This window comes from Equus caballus, chromosome 1 (assembly GCF_041296265.1).
Source record: "Equus caballus isolate H_3958 breed thoroughbred chromosome 1, TB-T2T, whole genome shotgun sequence".
Taxonomy (NCBI): Eukaryota; Metazoa; Chordata; class Mammalia; order Perissodactyla; family Equidae; genus Equus; species Equus caballus.
In genome coordinates this window covers 11,085,037-11,112,401 of record NC_091684.1, presented here as the reverse complement: position 1 = coordinate 11,112,401, position 27,365 = coordinate 11,085,037, and the positions used below count along the sequence as shown (strand labels likewise).

The 27,365-nt window shown below is 47.5% G+C and overlaps 1 protein-coding gene across 1 annotated transcript; it reads right to left on the bottom strand.

Moving 5' to 3' along the window:
• Positions 1 to 3,348: 3,348 nt before the first annotated feature.
• Positions 3,349 to 26,911, bottom strand: LOC111772889 (carbohydrate-binding protein AQN-1-like). Its single transcript, XM_070228101.1, has 3 exons — positions 26,854 to 26,911; positions 5,488 to 5,623; positions 3,349 to 3,679 (listed from the first exon to the last, which is right to left on the bottom strand). Exons 1-3 carry the CDS (start codon positions 26,909 to 26,911, stop codon positions 3,466 to 3,468), a joined length of 408 nt encoding a protein of 135 aa, XP_070084202.1. The 3' UTR covers positions 3,349 to 3,465.
• Positions 26,912 to 27,365: the final 454 nt, after the last annotated feature.

Here is a 27,365-nt window from a genome sequence, read left to right as displayed (position 1 = left end):
TTCATTGTTGTGTGAACATCACAGAGTGTACTTACACCAACCTAGATGGTATAGCCCACTACAAACCTAGGGTATATGGTGCTAACCTTATGGGACCACCATTGTATATGTGGTCTGTCATTCACCAAAACATCATTACGCAGTGTGTGACTATACATTACAAAGCTATAGTAATTAAAACAATGTGGTACTGGCTTAAAAACCAACATGTAGACCAGAGAAACAGAATAGAAAGCCCAGAAATGAACCCACACGTATATGGTCAACAAATCCTTGACAAGGGAGCCAAGAACACACAACAGGGAAATGATGCTGTGCAAACTGGATATCCACATGCAAAAGACTGAAAGTAGATCTCTGTTGAAGACCACTCACAAAAATTAACTCAAAATGGAATAAGACTTAAATGTAAACATGAAACCATAAAACTCCTAGAAAAACACCTATTAAAAAGAGCCTTGACATTGATCTTGGCAAAGATTTTTTGTATATGACACCTAAAGCACAGGCAACAAAAGCACAAATAAACAAGTGGGACTAGATCAAACTAAAAAGCTTCTGCAGCAGAGGAAACAACACAATATAAGTCAATCTGTGGAATGGGAGAAAATATTTGCAAACCATATATCTAATAAGAGTTAATAACCAAAATATACAAGGAAGTCATACAACTCGATAGCAAAAAAGCAAATAATCTCATTTAAAAATGGTCAAAGGACCTGAATAGATATTTTTCCAAAAAGACATAAATGGCCAACATGTGCTTGAAAAGTTACTTAACATCATTAATCATCAGGGAGGTCCAAATCTAAACAACAATGACACATCACCTTACTCCTGTAAGGATGTGTTATTATCAAAAAGACAAGAGACAAGCATTGGTGAGGATGTGGAGAAAAGGGAATCCTTGTGCACTGTTGGCAAGCATGCAAAGTGGTGCAGCCACTATGGGAAACGGTGCGGAAGTTCCTCTAAAACTTAAAAAAGAACTACCACATGATCCCGCCATTCAACTTCTGGGTGTATGTTCTGAGGAAACAAAATCAGTATCTCAAAGAGATATCTGCACTCTTGTGTTCATTGCAGCATTATTCACAAGAGCCAAGATATGAAAACAACCTAAGTGTCTGTGAGTAGATAAACTGATAAAAAAAGGGGAGCGATGTGCGTGTATATATATATAACGGAATATTATCCAGCCATTAAAAAGAAGGAAATCCTACCGTTTGTAGTAACATGGATGAACCTGGAGGGCATTACCCTAAGTGAAATAAGCCAGAAAGAGAAAGACAAATACTCATATGTGGAATCTATAAAAAAGTTGAACTCAGAAACAGAGACTAGAATGGTGGTTGCCTGGGGTGAGGGTTGGGGAAAATGGGGAGATGTTGGTCAAAGGGCACAAAATTCCAGTTAAAAGACGAATAAGTTCTGAGAATCTAATGTACAGCGTGGTGACCACAGTACATCAGACTATCCTGTAGACTTGAAATTTGCTAAGAGAGTACATCTGAAGCATTTGCACCAAAACAAAACAAAGGTAACTATGTGAAGTGATGAATGTGTTAATTCACTGGATTATGGTAATCATTTCACAATGTATATGGATATCAAATCATCACAGTGTACACTTAGATATATATATATATAATTTTATTTGTCAAACTTACCTCAATAAAGCTGAGCAGGAAGGAAATTGGAATCTGAAGTTCTTAATGTAGTACCTTGAGTATGGTAAGTGACTAATAAATGTTAACCATTTATTATCCAGTTAATGGTTACCCTGTTTCTATCCTCAGTTTATGAATGAGGAAGCCATAGTGGAAAAGGGGAAAGGACTTAACCAAAAGCCACGTGGCAAGTCAGAGCCGAATGGAGCCTACAACTCTTGTTAATTTTTATCTCGCTGGCTCCTTTTGCCCACGGTTTCATGTGACTCTTTCTAATTGAAGACCACATGCGAGCTAACCAGAAGCCAGGACTTAGCAGATAATGTGGTGGGGCTTGATCTCAGTGTTCTCTGGGAACATCAAGGATCTGGACCATGAACACTCCCTCCCATGCTTACCGTCTGCTATCAAACCCTAGCGAGAGGAAAAGGCTGACGGGAAAAGGTGGAGTGGGAGCAGTCTGTGAAAAGTTAGAAAATCCAGAAAGGTTGGTACCAGAATTGGTTTTCCTACACGAAAACGTCAATGAGTTTTAGGTGACTTTGAAGCACCACGACAAACATTCTGAAACAAAGGACGGAAAAGAAATATTCATGTCGTGTCTGGTTTGCAGGAACCAGAGGCCCCTTCGTTTCAGTGCATGCAAGCAGATCCTGTGCGTGAAGGTGAGTTCAGAAAGGTTCCCAGACCTCTTTGTCCTACTTCCCTCCTGACCATGTTCAGGGAGGACTCGGGACTTCCTTGGGGCTTGCAAAATTTCCTGGAACCAAAGTTGGGTCCAGCCAGAACCCAGACAATGAGCCAAGTCCTCTTCTGTCCCCAGACGGAAGAGGCAGCCTGTCCTGACTCTCTGAAGTGTGTCCAAATGCTCTGTCTGGGCCCCAGTGTGTGCTCCTCTCTTCCTGGAACACTCAAGGGACTGTGGAGGATGCACCTTTCTCTGTTCCTCTGTGTCGTCTAATTCACCACACTTATTGACCTTTGCCCGTATGGCGCCTCCTGCTCAGACATTTCACTCTGGCCTCTCCAAACTCCCTAGGCAGGAAGACCTGGCTTGAGCACCACCTTGCTGTGAAGCCTTTGGTGATCCCTCCAACCAAGGAGTAACCCCTCTGGTATCTCATGGTGTCTGCAGCTGTCACCCACCCACTGTCTGATGGTGGCATCATGGAGCCTGGGCTTTCTATGCCACTATTTGACTATTTATGTGAGTTCCCTTCAGTTCTCAAATGAAAAGCCTCTTAGGGATGAAGAACGTGCGTTGTGTGTTTCAGTTGTCACAAGAGGTAAATGACTCGTCGAAACCCAGACTGTAATCAGATTCCATAAGTGGTGACCTTCTTGTTTATAATAGATACATTATAGGTAAATGTGTATATGTGGTTGTATACACATATATTTTTACATAGAATACATATAGTAAAAATTCTGTATACTAATACTATATACACTATACATTTATGTAAATACACCAGAAAATGCCAAAGGCATTATAATACGATCAATAAACAGAAAGAATATTTATTCTCAGACACATAGGCCACATGAATCAACGACATCAAGGTACAATCCCAAAAGGAGTTTTCATATCAGGCAGTCTCCATCCCAAGATCTGGGCTTGCAGAGAGGTAGGGGTAGAATCTGTAGATGTTTCTGCGAGGGTCACTGGGCCACCCCAACTCTCCCTCACCTGATGATGGTCCAGTGGAACTTTGGCTCAAGCTTATTTCAGTGGTCACACAAAAAGCCACATGCCCAACACGCCACGTAGTCTGGCATGGAAGGGGGGAGTGCATCAGCAGTACCCCTGCCCCCGACTACCTTCTGGTTCCCCATAGTAATACACATCGAAAGAAGAGGCTGGGTGGTCGGGTTTCCTGGTGTACTTGACAGTCAAGATGTTGGAGGAAGATCGAAAGGTGAGACCTAGACCTTCACAAATCTTCCCATAGCTAGCAGATCCTGGAGGCCCATCTTGGATTTCCACATACTCTTTATGACAGGTGAGGCTGTCGGGGCAGAGGGAAAGGCAGGCATCAGCGTTTGGAATAGCCCTCCCTCCAGCAGGCAGCCTCTCTCCACCAGGGGCAGGACGCAGTTGCACCATTTGCTCATGAGAAGTGCCAGTCCTGGTGTGACAAGGGAGGGAAAGTCATCCATTCTTCTGAAGAGACGACAGTCATCCCAGGACTCTCTTGCCTCCCTGGGAAGTCTTCCCCTCTACCTGGGCTGCAGGGCACCGTGACTTCCAGATGTCCTGGGAAGCCCTCCTTGTGACTCCGGGTTGCCCACACAGCAAATTTGGATGAGAGCCACTTGTCTTTCAGGCCCCTTGAGTGTAACGGGTCACTGACAATTGTGTCACACTGAATGGCCCCAGACATGAGTGTGTGGATGCCACTCCTGCTTTGCCCTACACCACCCTGGCAGATGGGCCCAGCAACCCAAGTGTGGCCTCCATGACCAGCAGAGGTGAGGGGGGCATCCGTCTCTACCTCCTGTGAGAGAACCTGCTCAGGGGATTGTCACACTTCTGCTGAGGTCTCCCAACCCTTCCTTCTACCCTTCAAGACCTGATTCCCAATCCTCATCCTCACTCTGCCGCAGCATGTCTCACACACAGGAGAGGGGCCAGAGTGTCTTTGATTTACAAGAAGACAAGGAGGGGACCTCCCACCAGGACACTCACAGCACCCTTTATACTAGTTTGCTCTTGGCTTGAGTACTCTGGGTGCCAAGGACAGTCACAGCCAATGTCAATCTTTGAAAAGGACAGAGACAACAAGTGGAAGATTTCAGAATGACCCATCCCTTTGAGCCTTAGAGAAATGCTGAGGCAGAAAGTGCCTGAACCCTTCGTCCCTGGGGCATGGTTTGTGGAGATGGCCCAAGCCTCATTTTGAGGCAGCCATCTCTAAATTGTCCTTCAGCCCGCAGAGCACCTATGTGACCCAGTGGGAGTCCCAACCCTGTAGCAGGTCTGGAGGGGCAGGGGCCATTAGTCACAAGATTACATCATCTGTCTCAGCCACCATTGTGGGCTGTGTTTGGCTTGGTCTGGAGTGAAGGAAATGTGACTCCCATGTTAAAATGTGTGAAGGACGTTCAGGGATATTAATGCAGTTACTCATTGCTACATTGCAAATGCCTACTGACACCTTATCACTTCATTCACCCTTTCATTCATTCGTTCACTCATTAGTTAAAGAAATATTCCCTGAACTCTGAAAATAGATTTCTATTCTAGCAGACTCAAACAATCATATAGGCAAGAGTACTATGACTCTAAATTCCATCCAGAGTTTGGCATGGGGTAACAGATGGGGCACAAATGAGAGAACGATCAGGACAGCTGTGGAGAGTCAGGACAGGGGTGTTAAGGAAACGTTTGTCCTGGAGCGAAATCAGGGAATAAAAATGAGGACCCTAAGCAGTGGGCAGGTGTGTCTGGAGGAGGTGGAAGGATGCATTGGAGGCAGAGGGGACAGTGTGACAAGGCAAGGAGCTGTTGAATCGTCTGGTGTGTCCACAACTCAGTGTGTGATGGCTCAACACAGAGAGGCCAGAGGGGAGAAGTGGTTAGAAGGGAGGGCAGATCCAGCAGTCATTGTGGAGGAATTGGAAAACCATGCAGGAGAGTGAACTTTATCCAGAAGACAGGGAGCCTCTGAAGGGTGTTCAGCAGGCAGTGAAATGGAGAGAGAACGTGCTGTAGATGTGTGTGCTGGATGGTGAAGGGTGCACCGGAAGAGGCCAAGATGGACTCCTTCCTATAAAACAGCAGCATCAGCACCGAAAACACATCCTGAGCACTCACTTGAGGCCCGGTATTGCCATAACAACGTGGAGACCTGGGGTCATCTGGATGGTCCAGACACAGACAGTTTTTGGTCCGATGTAGTTGGAGATCCTGCCCGACAGGTCTGTGAGGAGGCCACCACAGCCACTATACCCTACAACAGAAGACAGGGTTCCAGGTTGCCCAGAAAGAGCTCCAGGCCCACAAGGGACTGTGTCATCCCTGGGCCCCACACCGCTGTTGATGGTCCCGACTTCTGGGTCCCCACACACAACCCAACACCGATGATCCAAGTCTGCTGATCCCACAATCAGGTGGCTTTTGTCTTTTACTCTTTTCAGAACTCTTTAGGGACCTATTCTCATTACTACACATTGCTTTAAACAAGTGTAAAAAGAAATTTAACACTTCTTCGCCAAACATTGCTTATGCTCAACAGCATTGCCAGATGCAGAGCAGAGTCACCCCAAACACCTCCTTTCCTCCTCCCTGAAGACCTGGTCCTGGTGCAGCCTGAGAAGTGGCAAATGGGCAGCTCTCCTGCCCCAGAGAGGCCTGGTCCTCAGAGATGAGAATCCCCCTCCTATCAAGACCTGCAGGAGGGGCTCCACACCCTGCTCAGGGACGGCTCAGCCTCCAAATGTGTAAGTGAGGATGAAAACAGCGCCTTCCTCAGGGCTGTTTAGGACACAATATGTTCACGTCTGTAAAGTGCTTAGCCAGTGCCTGGACCTGGAAATTGCTAGGTACAAAAATCAACCAACAAGCCCCCGACATGATGAGAAACCTTTCTTCCCTCTGGGTCACATCCCTCGTGCTGCAGTGCGTCCCCCTCCCTGCAAAGCTCTCATTGCTGACACGGCAGACATGGAGGCCTCAGCTCTCCGGACTCAAGCCCTTTGGAGGAAGCTCCATCCTCCTGTGACCCAGGCCCTGTGGAGAGGTGGCTCGTCTCCCTGCCCCGTGAGGCTGTGCAGATGGGAGGGAGGAGGCCCCCTGGGCTGTGGAGGAGTTGCAGCGGGTGGGGAGGAGCCACAGGGAAGAGCCTGGAGGGGTCAGGGGAGAGGGGGTGTAGGGATTGTTAAGATGAAACAGACTATCACGTCCAGTAATTGCAGTCCTTTCGCTCAAGAACGGGTCCTGGTACATGCATTTCCCAGACAGCCGTCGGACTCCAACCCCCAAGCCCATTTCTGTGTGAAGAGGGAAAGGTGGATGTAATACCATCTTCATTTACCTTTGTACTGTGCAGGTGAACCCAGGGCAGCTGAAAAGAGATCAAAACAGAAAAATGAAATGAAAAGCTGGAAGGTACTGATGGTCAGGGCTGGAGAGTGGAAAATGCACACACTGTGGAGAGGAGCTGCCGCCAAGGGCTGGTGCTGAGCACCAATAGGAGACAGCATCGCTGTCCTCATTGCTGGGGATAGTCCTGGGCACACAGAGGGAAGAGCAGCAGGAAGGTCTGGCCCTCAGCGTTCAATGACTAGCTCAGTCAGCTGCTTTCTGCTTCTTCTCCAGTTCCACTCAGTTAAAGTACAATGTCCCCACTCTGGAGCCAAGTCCAAGAGGTCAGTCTTAGGAGGGTGACCAACGTGCCCCATTAGCCTAGGAATTTCCCGGTTTTAGCACTAAAAGTCCCTTCTCCCAAGAAACCTGTCAGTCCGGGCCAAACCAAGACAGCTGGTCACCCTAACAGGACACGAACATTTCTTGTAGATTCTGTAATGAGACCAATGACCAATCTGATGTTAGAGAAAACGGACTGAAGAGAATTTCATCTGAGGAGAAATGAAGCGTCTGAATTATGGAAGTTTCTCTGTGTCAGGGACCCGAGTTAGGTGCCTGGATCCAAGAGACCTGACTGCAGTCACACGGCCTCCCATGGGTCACCTGCACGGGAGATCGTCCTCATGATGCGGCGCAGTGGGTACAGCAAAGCTGAGGGATCAGACCGCCCCGGGTCACAGTCCTGGGGACACGAGAGCTGGGTGGCTTTGAACGAGTGATCTCCTCTCCCTAAGCCTCAGGCTACTCACCTGTACAATGGGAATCTCAGCAGTGACACCCTCATAGGGTTCAGGAGGACCATTGACAGCCCACGGCTCAGGGCCCCGCACAGGGGAGCTCTCCAAGGTTACCGTCACTGTCAACATCCCCAAACTAGACGACAGTGCTTTCCTCGGGAAATTAGAAATCAACCAATGCTCTAGAGCCTGTCTGACAAGAAGGCTCAACCAGGACCCTGTGAGTCCGTCTCCAGCTGCCCCGTCGCCCTGAGGCTGCGTCGGTCTTTGGGGCACCATGAGGGGTCTCCCCACACCTGGGTGTCCATCAGCCCTGCCTGGGAAGATATAAATCATGGATGCCAGACAGCAGGCCTCCAGTGCTGAACCCTGACACCTCCCTGTCACTTTGAGGGCCTCCTCTGGCCTGGACCACATCTGCAGTGAACTCCGCTGACCTGACCTCAGGGCCAGGCTGGAGGCCAGAGAACGCGTTGCCCCTGGAGGGAGTTCAGAACACGTCACCTCAAAGCATGCCACTTTGTACAGTAGGCCACAAATAATGGCATATTGCTGATTTTGAGCTGAAGCTACTTGAGAAACAGGCGATGCAGGAAGGACTCTGATTTACCCCTTTCTACCTAAAAACAGTCCATAACGTTTCCCCAGAGAACAGTGCCCTCCCTGTACCAGGAGACAGTAAGGCGCTCATCACCAGAGGCTGGCATGGCGCTGACACGGGTCTGTGCACACACACTGATGGCACTGACCCTTCTCTGCTCAGTTCCCCCGTACAGCTCCTAGTCGTGGCCCATAGTTCACTGCCCCCAGCCCAAAACTGGGTCTTGTCTTTTCTTCACAAACAGGTAATTTCTTTCTCTAAAAGGGATAAAGCTTTCTGCTCTGGTCACTTCCTTGGGTCTTCATTTATTTGTGACGGCCCCCAGGAACATGTAAGAAAGTTTAATAATGTGTATGTTTTCCCCTGTTGATAATGTCAGGGTAGTTCTCAGGCCCAGCAGAGAACCTAAGAGAGTAGAGGAAGGGATTTCCCTCCCCTGCACCTCAATCATACTAACACCACCACTCAGGCTATGAGATCAACAATCAGCTCAGTGGCACTTCAGCTTTAATCATGAGCTCCCCATACATCTGCACAGGTTTTAAAACCTTCAAAGGACTTTCCTGTTCTACCAGTCTTCACAACAGCCCTGTTGGGTGCTATTATTCTATCTCAGAGAATCAGACAGTTTGGGTGACTCAGCCAAGGTCACACAGCACTTAACCAGTTTCTGGCTGCAAGCCAGGGGCACCTGCCTCTTTTGCAGCAAGCTGCCTTTTTGTCTACTGACTTCATCAGGATCAAAAAAGCAACATCTGCATTCTTAATCCCTCTGGTTTCCCATGATCTGTAGCTTGAAAGTCCTACTGATAGGACGGATTTGGACAGAAGCCTTAGCTGTTTTCTGGGTGGGGACTGGAGACAGGCCCTCCAGCTGACTGGTAGTCTTTAGGCAGAAGAGAACAGACGGAGGAGGTGACTGGTGCCTTGTTGGAATCCTAACAGGAGAGGAGAGGGTAGGAGAGGAGAGGAAAAGAGAAGAGAGCAGAGTGCCTGATGATGGGGGCAGCCCCTGATGTGACCTGAAAAGAGGGCAAAGGTGAGCAGGAAGGAGAAATGCCCCAGGCTAGGAGCCACTGGGCGTGGGCAAGAGAGTAGAAGTGAGGAGGGTATGGAATGAGGAGGTGGAGAAGAAAGGGGGAGAGGAAGAGGAGGGACAGAATGAGACAGAAAGAGAGAGGGGTGGAGAAAGGTAGAGCTTTCTCTGGAGAAATGCAGGCCTTTTTTCGCCCCCAGCCTCCGGAATCAGAGTTGGTCTCCCTTGTGCATTTAGCATAGTCCCAGCACCCAGCTCTCCCTAGGGCTAGTGACACCCCCTCTTCAGGGCATCGGAAGCCCCTGCTGGGAGCTGCTCTTTCCTACTGTTGCTGTTGCAGCCGCGTCTCATCCTCTGGGCAGAGGCAGAGCACCCCACCCACTGTGGGGCTGCTCCAGGGACCCCTTTTCTCCCACAGATGCCACCTCAACTCTTGTCAAATAGAGTCCCCCTTCCCAGACTGCCCACAGTCACACCACTGACAATGCCTCCAAAGCAAGCCCTGCCAGGTTCACCTCCGCCACATCTGGGCTGAGCCCAGGGCTGGCCCACAGGAGATCCTGGTGTAGGTTTGCTTAAGGCTGGAGGGAGACAAGGAGGCAGGGAGGCCCACAGAACACATGTGAAGACAGGGACTTAGGAGCCCAGAATATGTTTAAAAATCGAGACAGCCTCAGCCCAGGGACATGGCCATTCCCATTTATCCCTCTTTCCAAAGCCTAAGGGTGAGGTGTGGCATCTTGTTGGAGGAGAGATTGTCACCCATGGGCTTCTTTGTTGGCAACACCCAAACTGCAGAAGTCTCTAAGTTGAACAGGAGAGCAGAGAGAGCCCCAGGAGAAAGGGGCTCCTGGGCCGTGCGATACCTGTACTGAACAGCAAGGCCCAGGTGAAGGTGCTGGACAGCCTCATCTGAGCAGCCCTGGAACCAGCCTCAGAAGTGAGGTTGACTCTGGAGGCCTGGGGCTATATAGAGGCAGTTCCTGAAATCTGATCTCCTTGCCTCCCTCTGCAGCCAAGGCCAGCACAGCTGCAGGAGCTGAGGGAGCTGAGGGAGCTGAGGGAGCTGAGGGAGCTGCAGGAGCTGAGAGAGCTGAGGGAGCTGAGGGAGCTGCAGGAGCTGAGGGAGCTGAGGGAGCTGCAGGAGCTGAGAGAGCTGAGGGAGCTGAGGGAGCTGCAGGAGCTGAGAGAGCTGAGGGAGCTGAGGGAGCTGCAGGAGCTGAGGGAGCTGCAGGAGCTGAGAGAGCTGAGGGAGCTGAGGGAGCTACAGGAACTGCAGGAGCTGAGGGAGCTGCAGGAGCTGAGGGAGCTGCAGGAGCTGAGGAAGCTGTAGGAGCTGAAGGAGCCACAGGATCCAGTAGGTTCTATAGAAGGAAATGTGTCTGCCTCTAATTACCACTTATCCTTCTCAGCCTCTTTCTGTGTCCTGTCTCACCTAGAGAGAGAAATAATAGCCACCTTCTCCTTTTCACCTCCTCTTCCAGTGGTCCTGGATGACAAGTGGTAAGCTGGCCACAGGCAAACAGGACCTGCTGTTTGGGGAGCCCTCCTGCCTGGGTTAACTTATAGCACTTTCACTTCTGTTAACTTGCACAAGCCCCATAATGCCTTGGACAGGTGAGTGACCGAGACTCAGAGAAATCAAGAGACTTGCCCAAAGTCACAAGGTGGCCGTGGCAGAACCAGTCTGACCTCCTAACTGCCCAGTCTCTCTAAGAGCACTCTCTGCGTCACTTAGGGCAAAGGTACATGAACAGGCCGTCAGTCTGCTCCAGGTGTGTGTCGGCATTGATGGAACAGCTGCAGGGCAGATCAGCCTGTGCGTGGGGATGTCCACATGGATGACATGTGTATGCATATTTACATTTACGCTATATCTATCATACCAAGACCATATGGCTTCATCCCAGGGCAGAGTCACAGTTACAAGAACCCAGTGGAAGCCCCTAAGGAAGACAGTCTGGCAGTTTCTCAATGGGTTACGCAGCAGTTACCATATGTCCCAGCAATTCCACTAGGTATATACCCAAGGAAATGGAAATATTCACACAGATACTTGTTCACTAATGTTCACAGGAGCATTACTTACGATAGCCAAAAAGTGTGCATCCACTGATGAATGGATAAATAAAATAAAATAAAATGTAATCTATCCATATAATGGAAGTCATTTGGCCATGAAAATGAATGGTGGCCAAGTTGTGGACCAAGAAGTTTTAACAACTTATACACCAAGCAGGAGAACACAAGTGTCCATTTTCCAGAAATACGAAAAACTCTGGATTTTGCCAAATCTTTCAACACACCTTGCCAATCAGGTATGCTAGATATAATACATAACATTCATTTCTCCAGCATCCAGTGGGGTTGGCCTCTTTTCACAAGTGCATCTCTTTTGGGAAATGCCTGTTCATATCTTTTGGCTAATTTTCTGTTCCTATTCTGTTGCATTGCTTATCTTTTCTTACAGATTGTGAAACTTCCTGTCCTTTCCACCCCGTGTCTTTCTTTACAGAGAACCGTAATGGGTTTGCAATGCGAAAAGGCATCCTACCTGAGTTAGAACACAGGGAAGCTGCCGTGAACCATCGGGTCCCGCAGAGCTCTCCTAGCTGATGGTGGAGGAGAAAGCGAAATAGGGGCGACCACAGTGCTAACTCTACGTTAAGGGTAATGCTCCCTGGTTGTTACTCATATAACATGCAATATTCCTCACGGTTGTCCTTCGAATTAGAATGTCCCTCTGGTAAACTGTCCCCACATACCCTTTACAAGTACCCTGCTCTCAAGATACGACCTGCGCCTGGCCTGCAGAGAGCCCAGAGGAGGTCCCAGCTGGATGCAAATGACCAGGTGGAGCAAACGCAGGGACCACAGAGAGAAGGCAGGACTTCATCTTATGTCTCGGCCCAAGGATCCTGCCATCAGCTCCAAGGGGTCAGGCCCGCTGTCCTGCCTCAGCGTGTCCAAGCACAGCTGTGCTGCCTGGGGAGAAAAGAAGGCACAGTCCCTTTTCTGGGGGACACTCAGGAATCAAGTCTTAGGGACCTAACGTCACAATGTCCTCTGGAAGAAAAATGTAGGTTGACAGTGGCTTTTGAGCTTTTGTGTCCCACAGATTTTTGTCCCAAAAGGTGATACTAGTTTCTGAGTGACCATAAAGACACCTGTTTTTCTCCCCTTCATAAGTCTCGGGGACTGCTGCACTGTAGATCTTTCTTTTCCTTCTACTGACATTCAGCAGTTTTCTCTGCCTCGTTCACAGACCCCTGACCAACTGCATCCACCTCAGCAGAACTTTCCAACTACCCTCTTTATGTTCTGTCCCGTGGTCAACTGTCATCTCCTTCCCAGTCGCTAGGCTCTTACTTCATAAACATGAGTTCAAGGGTCCTTTGGGCACTTTGTAAGTTGCCTCGTCAGCATGGATTCCCTTTTGTTGACAGAGAACCATAGTGTTATCCAGATTTCTATTCCCACCCTGTGTGTCCCACGGAGCTTGGGAAAAGCTGACCCCAGACCCAGCTCTCAGACATGGCCTTAGTCATGGAGGAGGGGACATGAATGTCACAAGGAGGCTCGCCCTCCTTGTCAGTGACTGGTGCAGGAATGATGCTGTGACCCAAACGGGCCAGTGAGAGAAAGAACAGCTCTGACCACAGAGGGAGATGCGAGACGGCTGCTCTCCACGTGCTGCCAACGGAGAGTGAGGCAACTCACAGGGATGCAGAGCAAGAGATGGCGGGGACACCAATCCAGAGCCACTGGGTGACACCAGCCTTGAACCTTCCACACCTCCAACTAAAGGGGTCAACGCCGGCCTCGTGGTTTAAGGCAATCAGAGATGGGGTTTCTGTCACATAAAGCTGAAAACATCCTTACCTCTACAGGTCCCGTGAAACCCAGAAAAGAAGATGCCTGCCCCTCAGGGCGTCTTAGAAGCACGAGAACAGTCCAACTTCTGTTAGAGACCCAGCTGAGCGGACCTGCTCCCGCTCTTCCCTTTCGGAGACCCAGACTACTCGGGCAGGTTGTCACTAGAAACCTTTCCAGGGCCCCTGGGCAAGTGTCATTTGCAGCTTCTCAGAGGACCTGGTTATACACGCATATCTCCTACTTCCGTTTAGTGCGTTCTCAAAGTCTCCAAAAGCTGGTCAAAGCTGTCTGAAAATAAACCCGAAAAATATCAGGAAAATCAGAAGGAAATATGCAAAATATATACTTGAAAAACACCCATGCTGAAAAGGTTTACATGAAACGACTCTTACTGATCCAAACTCTATTAACTGCACTTTCAAAAACCAAATCACAGAACTGGTGACACCATAGAAGCCGTGACCGCACGTTGCTACCTTCAGCTGCGATCTCATATTCACACTGCGACAGGGAACTGTGATACCATTCTGAGTAATTTTCTCTCATCTTTGGTACAAACCCAGATTTATCAAATGAAAAGTCCAAGAAAGTACAAAGGACTTTATTTTCAGTGAAAATATCCAAATTCCTGTATGGATTAATTGACACTGGTTGTACCTCTCTGTTTTTTTGTGTTCTGGGGTAATAGCTACCAGGGAGATTCCGCACAAAAGATTTAAGATCCATAAAAATATCCTAATGCATCATTGAATTTCACTCCATTCCCATTAGACCCACTACTCACCATTGGGTAAGTGCTATTCCTGGCGGGTAGCGTTGCTTTTAGCATCGAGGCAGCCATTACCTTGAAATTTTTTCAATCTCAGCTTTTTGTGTGTGTGTGTGTGTGAGGAAAATCGGCCCTGAGCTAACATCTGTTGCCAATCTTCCTCCTTTTGCTTGAGGGAGATTGTCCTTGAGCCAACATCTGTGCCAATCTTCGTGCATAGCTCTATGCCCAGGATCTGAACCTGCAAACCCCAGGCTGCTGCAGCAGAGCCCACCAACTTAACCACTATACCACCGGGCTGGCCCCTCAATGTCAGCTTTTGACAATTCATCTCGTCCCTCCTGTCAGGGGTTGTTTCAGCCATTTTTGAAAGCGAGGGTATGAGATATTCTTTCCTGCTTAGAGGAGAGGTTTTTCCATTTAAATTTGAAACACAGTCAAAGAAGGGGACCACTGTTTTTAAAGATTTGTAAGGCATTCTTGGTTTCAAAACCACGGTGGTATTCAAGGGCAGCTAATGTGAGGGGGGGAAAATATGTTAGCTAATTATGTTTTCATCTCAATGAGTACCAGCTTCATAACCATCAAAAGATAAACATTAAACCCTAGAAAGGATTCCTCCAATAGCTAAAGGAAGGAAGGAAACATACACCTGTTTCCACACTGCCCCTACACCCAGCTGACTGCGCACACACGTGTCGGGCTACAGAATTCTCATTACGATTCTCAAGGTTTGCACAACTCAAGACTGTGTTCCAACTGAACAACTTATAGAAAGCATTTCTCATATGAGCCTTCCTTAAAACACTTATTTGGGTCGATGTGAAGCATTTCAAAATTCCCTCCAGGATTAGACTATACTGTAACACTTGTGTGCTCACTGTGCCGTTTGTCAGGTCTTCACATTATGGTGGATTTGCTTCAGAGCTTTTTAAAAATAGAAGTAAAATACCACGGATTCAAGTAAAGCTTCCTGCCTACTGCTCCCCAGAACTGTCCTATACCAGGAATTCCATTTTTATGATGCCTATGCAACTGTCCAAACTTTCCTGGTACTGATGTATCCATGTACTCTCTAGAGTATTGTGTCCCTGGTTTTAAAGTTTATGGAATGGTTTCACCTGCAAACTATTGGGTTTTCTTTTTTGCTCAATATTATTTGTTTTGATATTTGTCCATGTTGCCAGAAATAGCTCCATGTTATTTAATGACTGCAAAGTATTTCACTGCAGGAAAAGTCTAAAACTTATTTATGCCTTTTCCTGTTGATGGAAACTGATATTGTCACTGATTATTTGCGAATGGTGTAAGGTAAGATGCAAATTTGATTTAGCTCTATGTGGATAGCCAGTTGTCCCTCTGCCACTGCTCTACTGTCTCTCCTTGTGCCAGTAATATGACAGGCTGATGACCACAGCTTTATAACATCCTTAACGGGCGGTAGGTGCACATTCTCTTAAAATGGCTAAAGCCTCCAATACAAGGTTGATTAAAAGAGATGCTGACCCCATTCTGTCTTGCTCTTCACTTTGATGGAATTGCTTCTGAAATCTCAATCATAGATTAGCCACTTACTGGAGAGTTTTCATAGTTGTACTTTATGACATTAAGCACGTTCCATTCAATGACTAGGTTCTAAGAGTTTTTTGGAATCGTTAATAGCTGTTGAATTTCAGTGAACTTGTTTTTGAATCCGTTGAGGTATTAATGTGGATTTTAGTGTTTATTCTGTTAATATGAGAAATTACATTAATAATTTTTCTGATTTTGAATTATCTTTGCATCCTTGGGATAAATCCTTAGTTTTTAAGAATATTTTTTACATTACTAAATTCAATTTCCTAAAATTCTAATCTGTCATTTTATTTTATCTGATCTTTGCAAATGTGTTCATAAATTAGATTGCCTGAAATTTCTTTCCTGCACTGTCCATGCCCATTACTCATATCAGATTATAGTCATATCAGATCATTCTAAACTTGGAAAATGAATCGAGTAGGCTTTTCACTTCCTCTAAGATATTTTGAATAAGATAAGGATTATTGAAGACAGTGACATTTCCCTGTAAAACTGTATGGACCTACAGTCTTGTGGAGTAGAAAATTTTTGATTATGAAAGAATAGAAACAATAAATATTTATTGAATCAAGGGATTAACGAATGGATGAATGGATTAAAGAATTATTTTTAAAGAAATCTCTGTCATTACTCTTGCTTTCTTTAGACTACTTTGAAGAGTATTTTTGTGTTCCCAGAAAATTTGAGAAAAAGTACCAGGATTTCCCCTGTGTCCCATATTTCCACACACGCATAGCCTTTCCCCATTATCCTTATCACTCACCAGAGCGGTGTATCTGCTACAACTCACGAGCCTACATTGACACAGCATAATCACTCGAAGTCCATAGTTTACCTTAGGGTTCACTCTTGGTGTTGTCGGTTCTATGGGTTTGGACAAATGTATAATGACATGTGTCCATCATTATAAAATCATACATAGTATTTTCACTGCCCTAGAAATCCTCCGTGCTGCACCTGTTCATCCCTACCCCCAACACCTGGCAGCCTCTGAACTTTTTACTGTCACACAGTTTCGCCTTTTCTAGAGAGTGATTTGGTTGGATCAGACAATATGTAGCCCTTTCAGATTGCCTTCTTTCACTTAGCAATAGGCATTTAAGTTTCTTCCACATCTTTTAATAATTTTCTACCTCGTTTCCCTTTAGCGTCAAATAATATTCATTGTCTGCATGTACCACAGTTTATTTAACTATTTCTCTACTGAAGGACATCTCAGTAGCTTCCAAGTTTTAGCAATTATCAAGATTCCAGTTCTTCCTGACTTGATCTATAGGTTTAATGCAATCCCAATCGAAATCCTAGCAAGTTATTCTGTGAATATGAACAAGTTGATTCTAACCTGCTATAAATCTTCTAATACATATCTTTCGGTGATCAGACGTAAGCTTTTCCATTGGGTATATAGTCAGGAGTAGAATTATTGCGTCTGCCTATTTCAGTTTTATGGGGACTGCAAACAATTCCAGTTCATGCCCTGACAGGTGCACACAATGATTCGTATCTTGATGGATTAATATAACACATTTACATTTTTTAGGATTCCCTGCATATTATGACTTATTTCTACATTCTTAGATCCTGTCTATTGTTAATTTTTCTTCTCTTTAATTTCTTTTCCACTTTTTTCACATCTTCAGTTTACTTGATACTTTTCCGTTTTACCTTACCGACCTCTGATGATTTGGGAGAATTTCTACATTTTTTTAGTGGTTACCTAAGGTTTTTTAAGATAAAAGCATAATTATAGTTTTTTTTTTTTTTTACAAAGTCTGCAGTCATTTCACGTTTCTAGCATCCTTCCAAATACATGGAATTTAGTATGCATTAGCTATGCATTCAATAAGCCTCATCTTGTTACCACAATCAGAATTTAACAATTTATCATTAAACACATATAAAGTTATTATTTCTGCCAACAACGCTTAACTAAAGTTAAAATACTTACTTAGCTTTTGTGCTCACTATTGTTTCTGATATTCTCTCTGTCTTTCCCTCCTACCTTTGCTACTCCCAGAACTGTTTTTCAATAATCCTGTCGGTGAGGGTCTGTGGGTCAGGAGCTCACTTTATCGTTGATGGTCTCTCTCTGGTGGGATTGGACATTCTAACGTTCTGGTTATTTTCTCTTGCACTTTGAAGGTGTTGCTCATTGTCTTCTGCCTCCTGTTGCTGCTGATGAGAAGTTCACTGTCTGTTTAGCTCCCGTTCCTTTGTATGTCACCTGTATCTTTACTCTGCTGGATTTTAAGATGTAGTGCAGTGCATCTAGTTGGGGATTTATTTTTATTTATTCTAATCTATCCTACTCTGGGCATCTTCAATATGAAGATTCATGACTTCCATCTATTCTGGAAAATTCCTGACCAACAGTCATCAAATATTTTTTGGTGAGTCATTCCGTCCCCCTCATCTTTGACTGTTTCTGTTGAATAAATTTTGATGTCTCTTACTCCATCCTCTACATGCCCTTCTTTAAAAAAGATCTCTTTATCTCTCAGTGCTTCATTTTAGATTAATTCCAAAGTATCCTCCAAATCGTCACTTTGGTCTTGGGGCGCGTACAACCTAGAGTGCATCCCATCTACTCCAGCTTTTATTTCAATGAGTGCTTTTATATTTCTAGCATTTCCAATTGATTATATGACATATCCACCTGTTGTACTGCTGATATTTAGCAATTTAATTATTTTCTTTTAAAAGAGAACTGACAGCTCGCCCTCTTCTGAGCCATCCTCTCCTTCTCTTTATTTCCCGATATGCGGGAGCTGGAACCCAATGCAGGGCAGGAAGTGCTGCCACAGAGAGGCATCAGCGCCCTGTCCATCAGGGCCAAGGGCGCAGGGTGCTGTGGAAGGAGGGGGCACAGTGGAGGCAGCACCTGCTGGCCCTAGACATGGGACACAGGGTGTGAGGGACTCTGACAGCAGCTGAAGGTGTTGACATTTTTGGGAGTTGATTACATGGGCAAATTAACACATTTACTAAGCAAATAAGTAAATATATTGAGATCAATGAAAACCAAAGGTATTTAAATACATGGAATGCGGAAAGCATAGAAAGAACTGAGATGTACTGGATTATAATGGAAGTTATGTTATCATAGTGATATATACATATTAACATACATATGTGCTCATACAAACGTAGGTATATAAATAGTTATAGACATATGCACGGATATGTGTGTGAATTTACCAGCACTATATTTTGGTTTCTAAATACCAAATCCCTCTGAAAGGAATGAAGACTCCTTGGAGAAATGGCTGATTCCAAGGGTTGAGGTACGTGAAGTACAAAATGTACCTGGAACATCTTCTTGTACCAGAAAATAAGGAAGTGCACAAAGAATGTTTGAAACATCTAAGAAAGACACACCTAGAAGAAGCCTCAACTCGTCAAAAATGGTATAAATTGAACATCAAATAAAGAATGATAATAACAGACTAGAACCCCTGGAATAAAATTGCAACCCACAACTTCATACCGATATTAATAAATACTAATCAATCAATAAAATAGCAGAAACGGGAAATGCATCTTTACAGTAGAAGGCCAACTAATCCATGTGGAAAGATGGAAATAGAAAATCACCATTTGGTGACTATCTCCCTCATCTGAGATATTCAGACTGGAGTTGTCTGAACTCAAACAGCAGTAGCCAGTAGAAGCCAGTGCTAGTGAGGGAGGTTGAAATAGAAAAAGGATATTGGCAAAATCTCTGATATCTTCCCACAAAATGCTCATTAGCTACAAAGGCAGAGATGGGACTTTGCCATGGAGACGCCTGACAGCCGCCAGCATGAACAGGTGAGGAAGGGTAGGGCCACCATGGGAGGGACGGGTCAACGTCTCGTGCCCCCTGACGTGACGCACTAATGGAGCAGAGCCTCATTCCCATGAGTTTCCTGCCAGGAAACGTCAGACGGACCCATATGGAGGGCCGTCCTGCTCACTGCAGGGCCCACACACTTCAAAACTATCAAGGGCGTGACAGGCAGGCAGAGACCAGGGAATCTTTCAGATTCACAAACGCTAAAGAGACGCGATAACTAAGTGCAATGTGTGTCTCTGAGTGGCATCTGGACCAAAACGAAGGAGACATGCGGGGGACAGATGGCAGAGTCCTAATGGGGTCTGAGGCCTGGACCGGGGGTCCTCTCAGAGTGGATTTCTTGAATTAGTGGTGATGCAGGTAGGTGTCTTTGTTTGGGGAAATCCATGCTGGCTGCCTCAGGGGTGACGGGGCAGCTTGTCTACAGCTTACCCTCAAGTGGTTCAGAGAAAAGACTAACGGAACGGGAATAATAGAGACGGAGAGAGGGTGAGGGAGCAAAGGCAGCGAGATGCTGATTGTGGGGATCTGACTTAGGGCAATACGAGAGTTCTCTGTGCAATTCTCACAACTTTTCCTTGAGTCTGAAATTATTGCAAATCAAGTTATTTAAAAAAAACAACTGAAGATGCACCTTCAACAAACCTTTGGTCATCTTCAAGATTCTTACTGAAGTCTTTGCAGGATTGCTCTCTAAAATTAATCTGGAGTGATGGGGTACATCCACAGAGACTGAAGCAGATTGTGGTTGCCAGGGCCTGGTGGGGAGGGAGGAGTGGAGATGAGCGCTTCATGGGAACAGGCTTTGATCAGCGGTGATGGAAACGGTTCGGAAGTAGATAGAGGTGGTCTTTGCACAAGATCATGATTGTACTAAATTCCACTGAATTATACACTTTAAGGTGGTTCATACAGTATTTTGTTATATGAATTTTACCTCAATAAAAACAGTTGCAAAACAAATTAATCTGAAGTGAATTTCTGTTCCAATCGTTGATTTTGTTGGCCGTGATGCTGATCATTTCATTCATTCCACGTGTTTTAACGTTGATTTACAGATCTGTTTGGAGCGGGATGTTTTTAGGAGTCCCTGTGTCTCTGCCTCTACTCCCCTGACCCTGCCCACCCTCAGCCCCACGCTCCCCTCTCCAGTCTCTATGGTTTCACAGTTGCCTCCACATGGCTCTCTCCTGGGCTCAGAGCCCAGAACCAATGGAACCACTGCAGAGATACTGAAGAAAGGGCAGATCTAGTCAGAGATGCAGAAGCTTCTGGTCTGTGTGTGTCCTCTTCCTCCCACGGTGGTGGCGCCAGGTTGGGCAGAAGGATTTCATCCACCTCCCTCAGCCAGTTGGAGGCAGGTGGTTCAACGCACATCACTCCCTGACTGCGTAGTCGGCTCTGGGCCATTCCAGGGCGTCAGCTGGGGACGCAGGAGCTCTCAGCTCCCCCGGTGACCCTGAGCTTCACCCTGCTGGCCATTTGTGTTTCGTCAATGTTACTGGACCTTGGAAGCATTGTCCTTCTGTTTGAAGCCATAATGAGCTTTCCCTTTTTTTCTGTGGTATCCACAGTGCTGTGTGGGAATGCAGGGAGGTTTTGCTAGGAGGAGCTCGATGCAGTCTCTTCACCCAAAGTCAGAGTGTTTCTCGAAGTGGCTGGGAAGGCACTTGTGTCAGAGGCACAGGTGGAGAGGAGAGGATTGTCAACCCCTGTGAACCGCTGCCCTGCACCAGGCCAAGCAAAGGAGCTCCGAGTGACTGTAAAGTTTGAAAACTACTTAGTTTCTAATACGACTAAGCAATTTTATGTCTTGAACCTGTTTTTATCATTGATCCTGAATAAATTCAGAGCATGCTACCCCAAAATATGACAATCTGGCATAATGATTTTTTTTTTTTTTGCTGAGGAAGGCTACCCCTGAGGTAACACCTGTTGCCAATCTTTCGTTTTTCTTTTTGGTTGAGGAAGATTGGCCCTGAGCTAACATCTGTGCCAATCTTCCTCTGTTTTGTATGTGGATCGCCAGCACAGCATGGCTGATGAGTGGCGTAGGTCCGCACCCAGGATCCAAAACCATGAACCCAGGTTCGCAAAGCAGAGCTCACGGCACTTAACCACTAGGCCACCGGGCCAGCCCCATTATGACTATTTTGAGTTACAGGCACTCGTAAAACAGCAAATAAAGAAAAACACTCTGACCTTCCTTCTTTCTCTTAAAAGCAGGAGATGAAATTGCCCTTGAGAGACGTTCTCCCTGTGCCAGAAGGAAGGAACATTCTTATCAAGGACGAGAAGCTGAGATGGAGAGAATTTTATACAAACAGATCCTGTTAAAATAGTTCCCATCTTCCTTCAGCCTCCCCGCAAGGTCTAATGACTTTCTCAAAACTGCGTCTTTTGTTTCAACTTCATATGAAAGCAAGTAGGTTTCCCTGTTTCTTTGGTCTTCATGCCTCATGAAGGTTCCCATGTCACGTAAATCTTGTGTAATACAGATTTGCAAGCTTTTCTCCTGCTGTGCTGTCTTCTGTCAATTCAATTCACTGGCCCAGCCCAATGAAACCCTAAGAGGGTAGGATAAAGTTTTGCCTCCCTGACAACCCAAACCTTAATTCTGCTCTAGCGATTTATCTCCAGGAGTGATGTCAATTTCTTTCCTGTGCTACAGGGAGAGCTCGGCGCACGTTGCAGACCCAGTTACAAACTGAGCGTGGGTCTGAAAGACAAGCCCTGGGACTCATCTGGCTGTCCGTCCTTCCCACGAAGCTCAGCCCAGGGCCGGGGTTGGTGCCCGTGGCTTCGCTGATGCAGCCCGGGTGCAGTTCCCAGCCCGTCCTCCTGAAAAGGGCAGACGATGCCAAACACCTTTCCTCTTTGAGTTTGACCCACCCTTCACAAAGAAGTCAACCCAGGAGCTGGCCTTCCTTCCAGGAACCTCTTCCTGAGGTGGGCTTGCCATTGGTCCTGTGACTCCCAGCCCATGGGTGCCCATCCCCCTCCAGAGACTTTCCCTTTTCCATTTCTCTTGGAGGTCAGAGGTGACATTATTTCTCCCACCTTGGAGGGTGAATAAGGAGAGGTCTTCACCAGTTCCTCAAATCCAGTCTACTCTGGATACACACACACACATACAGACGAAGGCCCAGGTTATTGTAACTCAGGGTCTCAGTCCAGTCCTGAGTAAAACCTTAAGTCTTCTCACCCATCTGAGTCTCTGCCCCTAGAGAGCAAAATCAGGAAAATGAGCAGACACCACCCTGACCAAGGGCAGTCTCCCAAAGTCCCGTGTACATGGCTCAAGACAGGCAGGAGCCACCTGGCTGCTGCAGCTTTGGCCAGGGCTCCAGCCTCAGTCTCCATCCAGTCTGCTGCATTTGCTGGTTGTCATGGGAACCTGGACCCCTGCTCTCCTGCAGCCTTGGTCATCCAGGGTAACCAAACCTCCCAGTTTGTGTGGGACTGAGGGCATTCCCAGGACATGAGACTTGCAGAACAAAAACCAAGATGGTCCCAGGAAAATAGGGATGAGTTGGTCCCTCACCAGAGTCCAAGGCAAGTATAAATGAGCATCCAGTGGTCCAAGGAGAGGGGACAGAGGTCTTATTGGCTAGATGGCCAACCTCATGCAACAGTGTCAACAGGTCCCCTGCCAACCTAGTGAGAGGCTTTCACAAAGAGTTTATAGGTCCTGACTTCCAGGAGCTTCCTAACTCCTCCTACCAATTCCACTCCTCTGCTGACACCACATAGGAGGCCACGTGGGAGGGATGCGACATGTCAAGAGATCACCGTGGCTCTCTGTCTGAGAGGTTCCTGTGCCCCCCTGGTGAGCTCCTGGCATTGCACAGTCTCAGTGCCCCCCGCCCACCACCATAAGCAAGAAGAGTCCAAACTTGGCACGACCACAGGCACCTCAGGCCAACCTCACCCTGCTATATCTCCACCGTCAACAGAGGACAAGTGCTAGGAGGCGAAAGTTCTCCGCTTTGCCTCCTACAGCCACATACGCAGAAGGCTCTAACGGTCCAAGGGTGGAGGGGTCAGGTGGATGGAGAGAGTCTAACTCCGTCAGAACACAGGAAAGCCTCAGTGGGGTGTCTGCCCTCTCAGCCCCCTTACCGTGAAGACCTCTCAGTGGCTGTGAATGGAGGATGGCGTGAAACCGCCTCACCCTCTCTGTCCTCGGCTGACTCCACACTCACCTCAGACCTCAGTGGAAGGACCTGACTCAGCTCAGTGGCCGTGCTGGCCCTTGACCTCTCCCTTTTCCTTTGAGCAGCAGCCCCAGGCTGAGTCCTCGGCTGCCAGAGGCCATGGAGGCCCCCACAGGCCTCCCCCCCTCACTCTGGAGCTTCGACCTCTGGGAGATCCTGCCACACAAACGTCTGTCTGATTAGCTGGAATCCTCCCTGATGTCTTCAAACCTGCCTGGTAAGGAGCCCCCACCTTGGGCAGAACCCCATGCCAGACATGCTAGTGGTCGTGAGCCAGGAACAGGATTCGCCGTAGGATTTCAAGTGGCTGCTGGGCAGCTGCCTTCCGCATGCCTTGGAGACCAGGGTGAAAGTGGAGTGAACAACCCCTCTGTTGTCTGAGATCAGAAGAGCATTCTGTTTCCTTAAAGACAGGAGAGGGGCCAAGGTAGGCTTTTACAGGAGTTCTTCTTTATTAGAGTGAAAAATGATGGAACAGCTTCCTATAATAGAGACTTCCAGCCCCCAAAGGAAACAGGGCGACAAGTTCCCCAAAAGCAAAATGTTGCTAAGTTGAGCCATGACACCAGCATGCGTTTTCCCCAAACAAAGACACCTTCCCGCATCACCACTAACTCAAGAAATCCACTCTGAGAGGACCCCCGGTCCAGGCCTCAGACCCCATTAGGACTCTGCCATCTGTCCCCCGCATGTCTCCTTCATTTTGGTCCAGATGCCACTCAGAGACACACGTTGTACTTAGTTATCGCGTCTCTTTAGCGTTTGTGAATCTGAAAGATTCCCTGGTCTCTGCCTGCCTGTCACGCCCTTGATAGTTTTGAAGCGTGCGGGCCCTGCAGTGAGCAGGACGGCCCTCCATCTGGGTCCGTCTGACGTTTCTTGGCAGGAAACTCATGGGAATGAGGCTCTGCTCCATTAGTGCGTCACGTCAGGGGGCACGTGACGTTGACCCGTCCCTCCCATGGTGGCCCTACCCTTCCTCACCTGTTCATGCTGGCGGCCGTCAGGCGTCTCCATGGCAAAGGCCCATCTCTGCCTTTGCAGTTGATTAGCATTTTGTGGGAAGATATTAGAGATCTTGCCAATATCCTTTTTCTATTTCAACCTCCCTCACTAGCACTGGCTTCTACTGGCTACTGCTGTTTGAGTTCAGACAACTCCAGCCTGAATATCTCAGATGAGGGAGAGAGTTACCAAACGGTCATTTTCTATTTCCATCATTCTTTCCATTGATTACTTGGCCTTCTACCGTAAGGAAGCGTTTCCCCTTTCTGCTGTCTTATTGATTTATTACTATTATATTAATATCGCTATGAAGTTGTGGGTTGCAATTTTATTCCATGGGTTCCAGTCCGTTATTATCATTCTTTATTTGATGTTCAATTTATACCATTTTTGACCAGTTGAGGCTTCTTCTAGGTGGCTCCTGTGTCTTTTTAACACGTTGCCCTCATTCCTTGTGCACTTGCTTATTTTCCGGTGCAAGAAGATGTTACGGGCGTATTTTATACTTCCTCATCCTCGGAATCAGCCATTTCTGCAAGGATTCTTTGTTCCTTTAAGTGGGACATGGTATTTAAAAACCAAAGTATGGTGCTGGGTATGCTCGTTACTATGGGGCATCATTGCTTCTAGACCCTCTGAGTGGGCAGAGCTGGGAATATACATATGTATGTATGTGTCTTCACACACATATACAAACATTTATCTATAACGATTTCTATACCTATGTAAGTATGGGTACATATGCGTGTTCTACATGTATCGCTACAATAACGTAACTTCCACTGTAATCAAATATATCTCAGTTCTCTCCCTTCTTTCCCCATTCCATGTATTTAAATACCTTTGGTTTTCATTACTTATTTATTTAGTAAATGTATTAATTTGCCCATGTAACCATCTCCCCAAAATGTCAACACCTTCAGCTGCTGTCAGAGTCCCCCACACCCCATGTCGCATGTTCTTGAGGGCCAGCAGGTGCCCGTTCATTCCCTCCAGAAGGCCTGCGAGGTCCCCCATGCTCTGCTTTGCACCCTCACTCACTGGACGTCTCTGAAGACGACAGTCACGCGGTGGTTGTTTTGGACTTCAATGTCCCAGACACATTGGGCGTTGTTCGGATAGTTCCCAGGACAGGATGGCCTGGAAAAGTGCCCTGAAGGTCGGGACAAGAAGGCTCTGCAGGAATAATTTGCTGTCAGAACAAAATGGAAATGCTGATGCCCCTAGAGCACACTGCACAGTCACTGGGGGAAATTTTTAAACAACACCCAAGATGGATCCTGACAGGAGGGGGCCTGGACCCAGACCGGCCACCGAGGGCCAGTGGGCCCCCTGCCAGGGAGGCTGCACTTAGGGAGCCTCTCCTCATTCTCGTCATCGCCAACCCAGTGTCCCTGCCTCTGAGGGGAAGGGAAAGGGGATTTGTCAGGAGCTCAGAACTCTCTGGGTGTAAGGGTGATGTTGTAAACAGGAGCTGTTGACAAAGAGAAAAGACAATGACCAGTTTCCTGGCATTCTTGACGCAGTTGCTGAGTGCTGGCTTCCCCTGGGCCAGAATGTGCCAACCCTGGGCTCACAGAGGGACGCTGGATACAGGCCTTGCCCTCATGGAGCTCACAGCCTGCAGGAGACGATGGAAAAGAGCGAACCCCAAAGTAGTGGGATGGGGCTGTGACCATGCAAAACCCAGGCAATGGTGGGAGCCCAGAGCTTTGGCTCCTGACCCAGATGAAGCAGGGAAAAGCCGACAGGTAATCAGGGAGGCAGGTAAAAAGGTGGAAAGGGGTGTACCAGGCAGAGGGAACAGCATGTGCAAACAGACTCAGGTAGGAGAGTCCCTGGCACGTTTGGGGGACATCAGTGTGGATGGAGCAGGGAGGCAAGGAAACCAATCAGACAAAGGTTGTGAACCATGGAGAGCCCTAGAAATAGTGCTGAGCTGTGGGATCTGTGTCCAGAACCTCCTGAGAAGTCACTCAAAGGTGCCGAGGCTGGGACAGACACTGCATTTCCTAGACGACCCTGGCTACAGTGGAGAATGGGGGGAGGGGGGCCTGAAGCTGCTCTGCTGTAGGAAGCCAGGGGGAGAGGGAGTGAGGGTGGGATGGAGAGGAAGGTCTCGAGGAGCCAGGAGTGTGCTGGGAGCACTCAGAGCAGGTTCACCAGGAGCTCAGGAGCCGGCAATCAGGAGCTTCTGCTGGTTGCACACCGAGCTCAGCCAGGATGCAGGCCCCATCCCACCCACACTGCCCAGGGTCTAGTGCCCGAGGGGAGAGGCAGGGCCTACCTGGGTGGCTGGCCTCTCCATGGGACTGACCAGAGACCGGAATCTCATGCTGGGCAGGCTACTGAAGGACAGAGAGGAGCCTAGAGAGAGGCCCAGCTCTCCTTGAGGTGGGACATCAGCTGCAGGGGCTGCCACATGCTGGAACAAACACACCTTGCACAGCCCAGGTCAGGGGCAAAGAGGGGCAGCCAGGCGAGGCGATGGAGATCATGGTGCTTACCAGGTGTCGTTGCATAGTGTACTAAAAAAGAATAGAGGAAAAGCATCAGTCCCTAAAGTGTGCCTGGAGAGAGGGGATGAGAGGGGCACAGCCACGCCACACAGAGTCTGACCCCCTCAGTGAGTGCATGTGGGGTCCACTGAGTCCTTGCTGTGGAGCCTGTGTTATTAGCAGGAGGCCTAAGTGGGTTTCCCCAGCTCTTCCCTCAGCCCCATTGTTACTTGGGGGTCATCATCAGCGTCACAGCCAGGATCATTACACCATCATTTATTCATCATTTCCTACTTTTTGGAATTGTTCTAAGAGTTTACATACATTACCCATTTAAATTCTCTGCTCCCCGTTGGAGGCAAGTACGATCACGATCATCTTCTCTTAGTAAACGAGGAGGCTGAAACTCAGAGAGGTTAACTCACTGCTAAAGGTCACAGAGCAAATGAGAGAC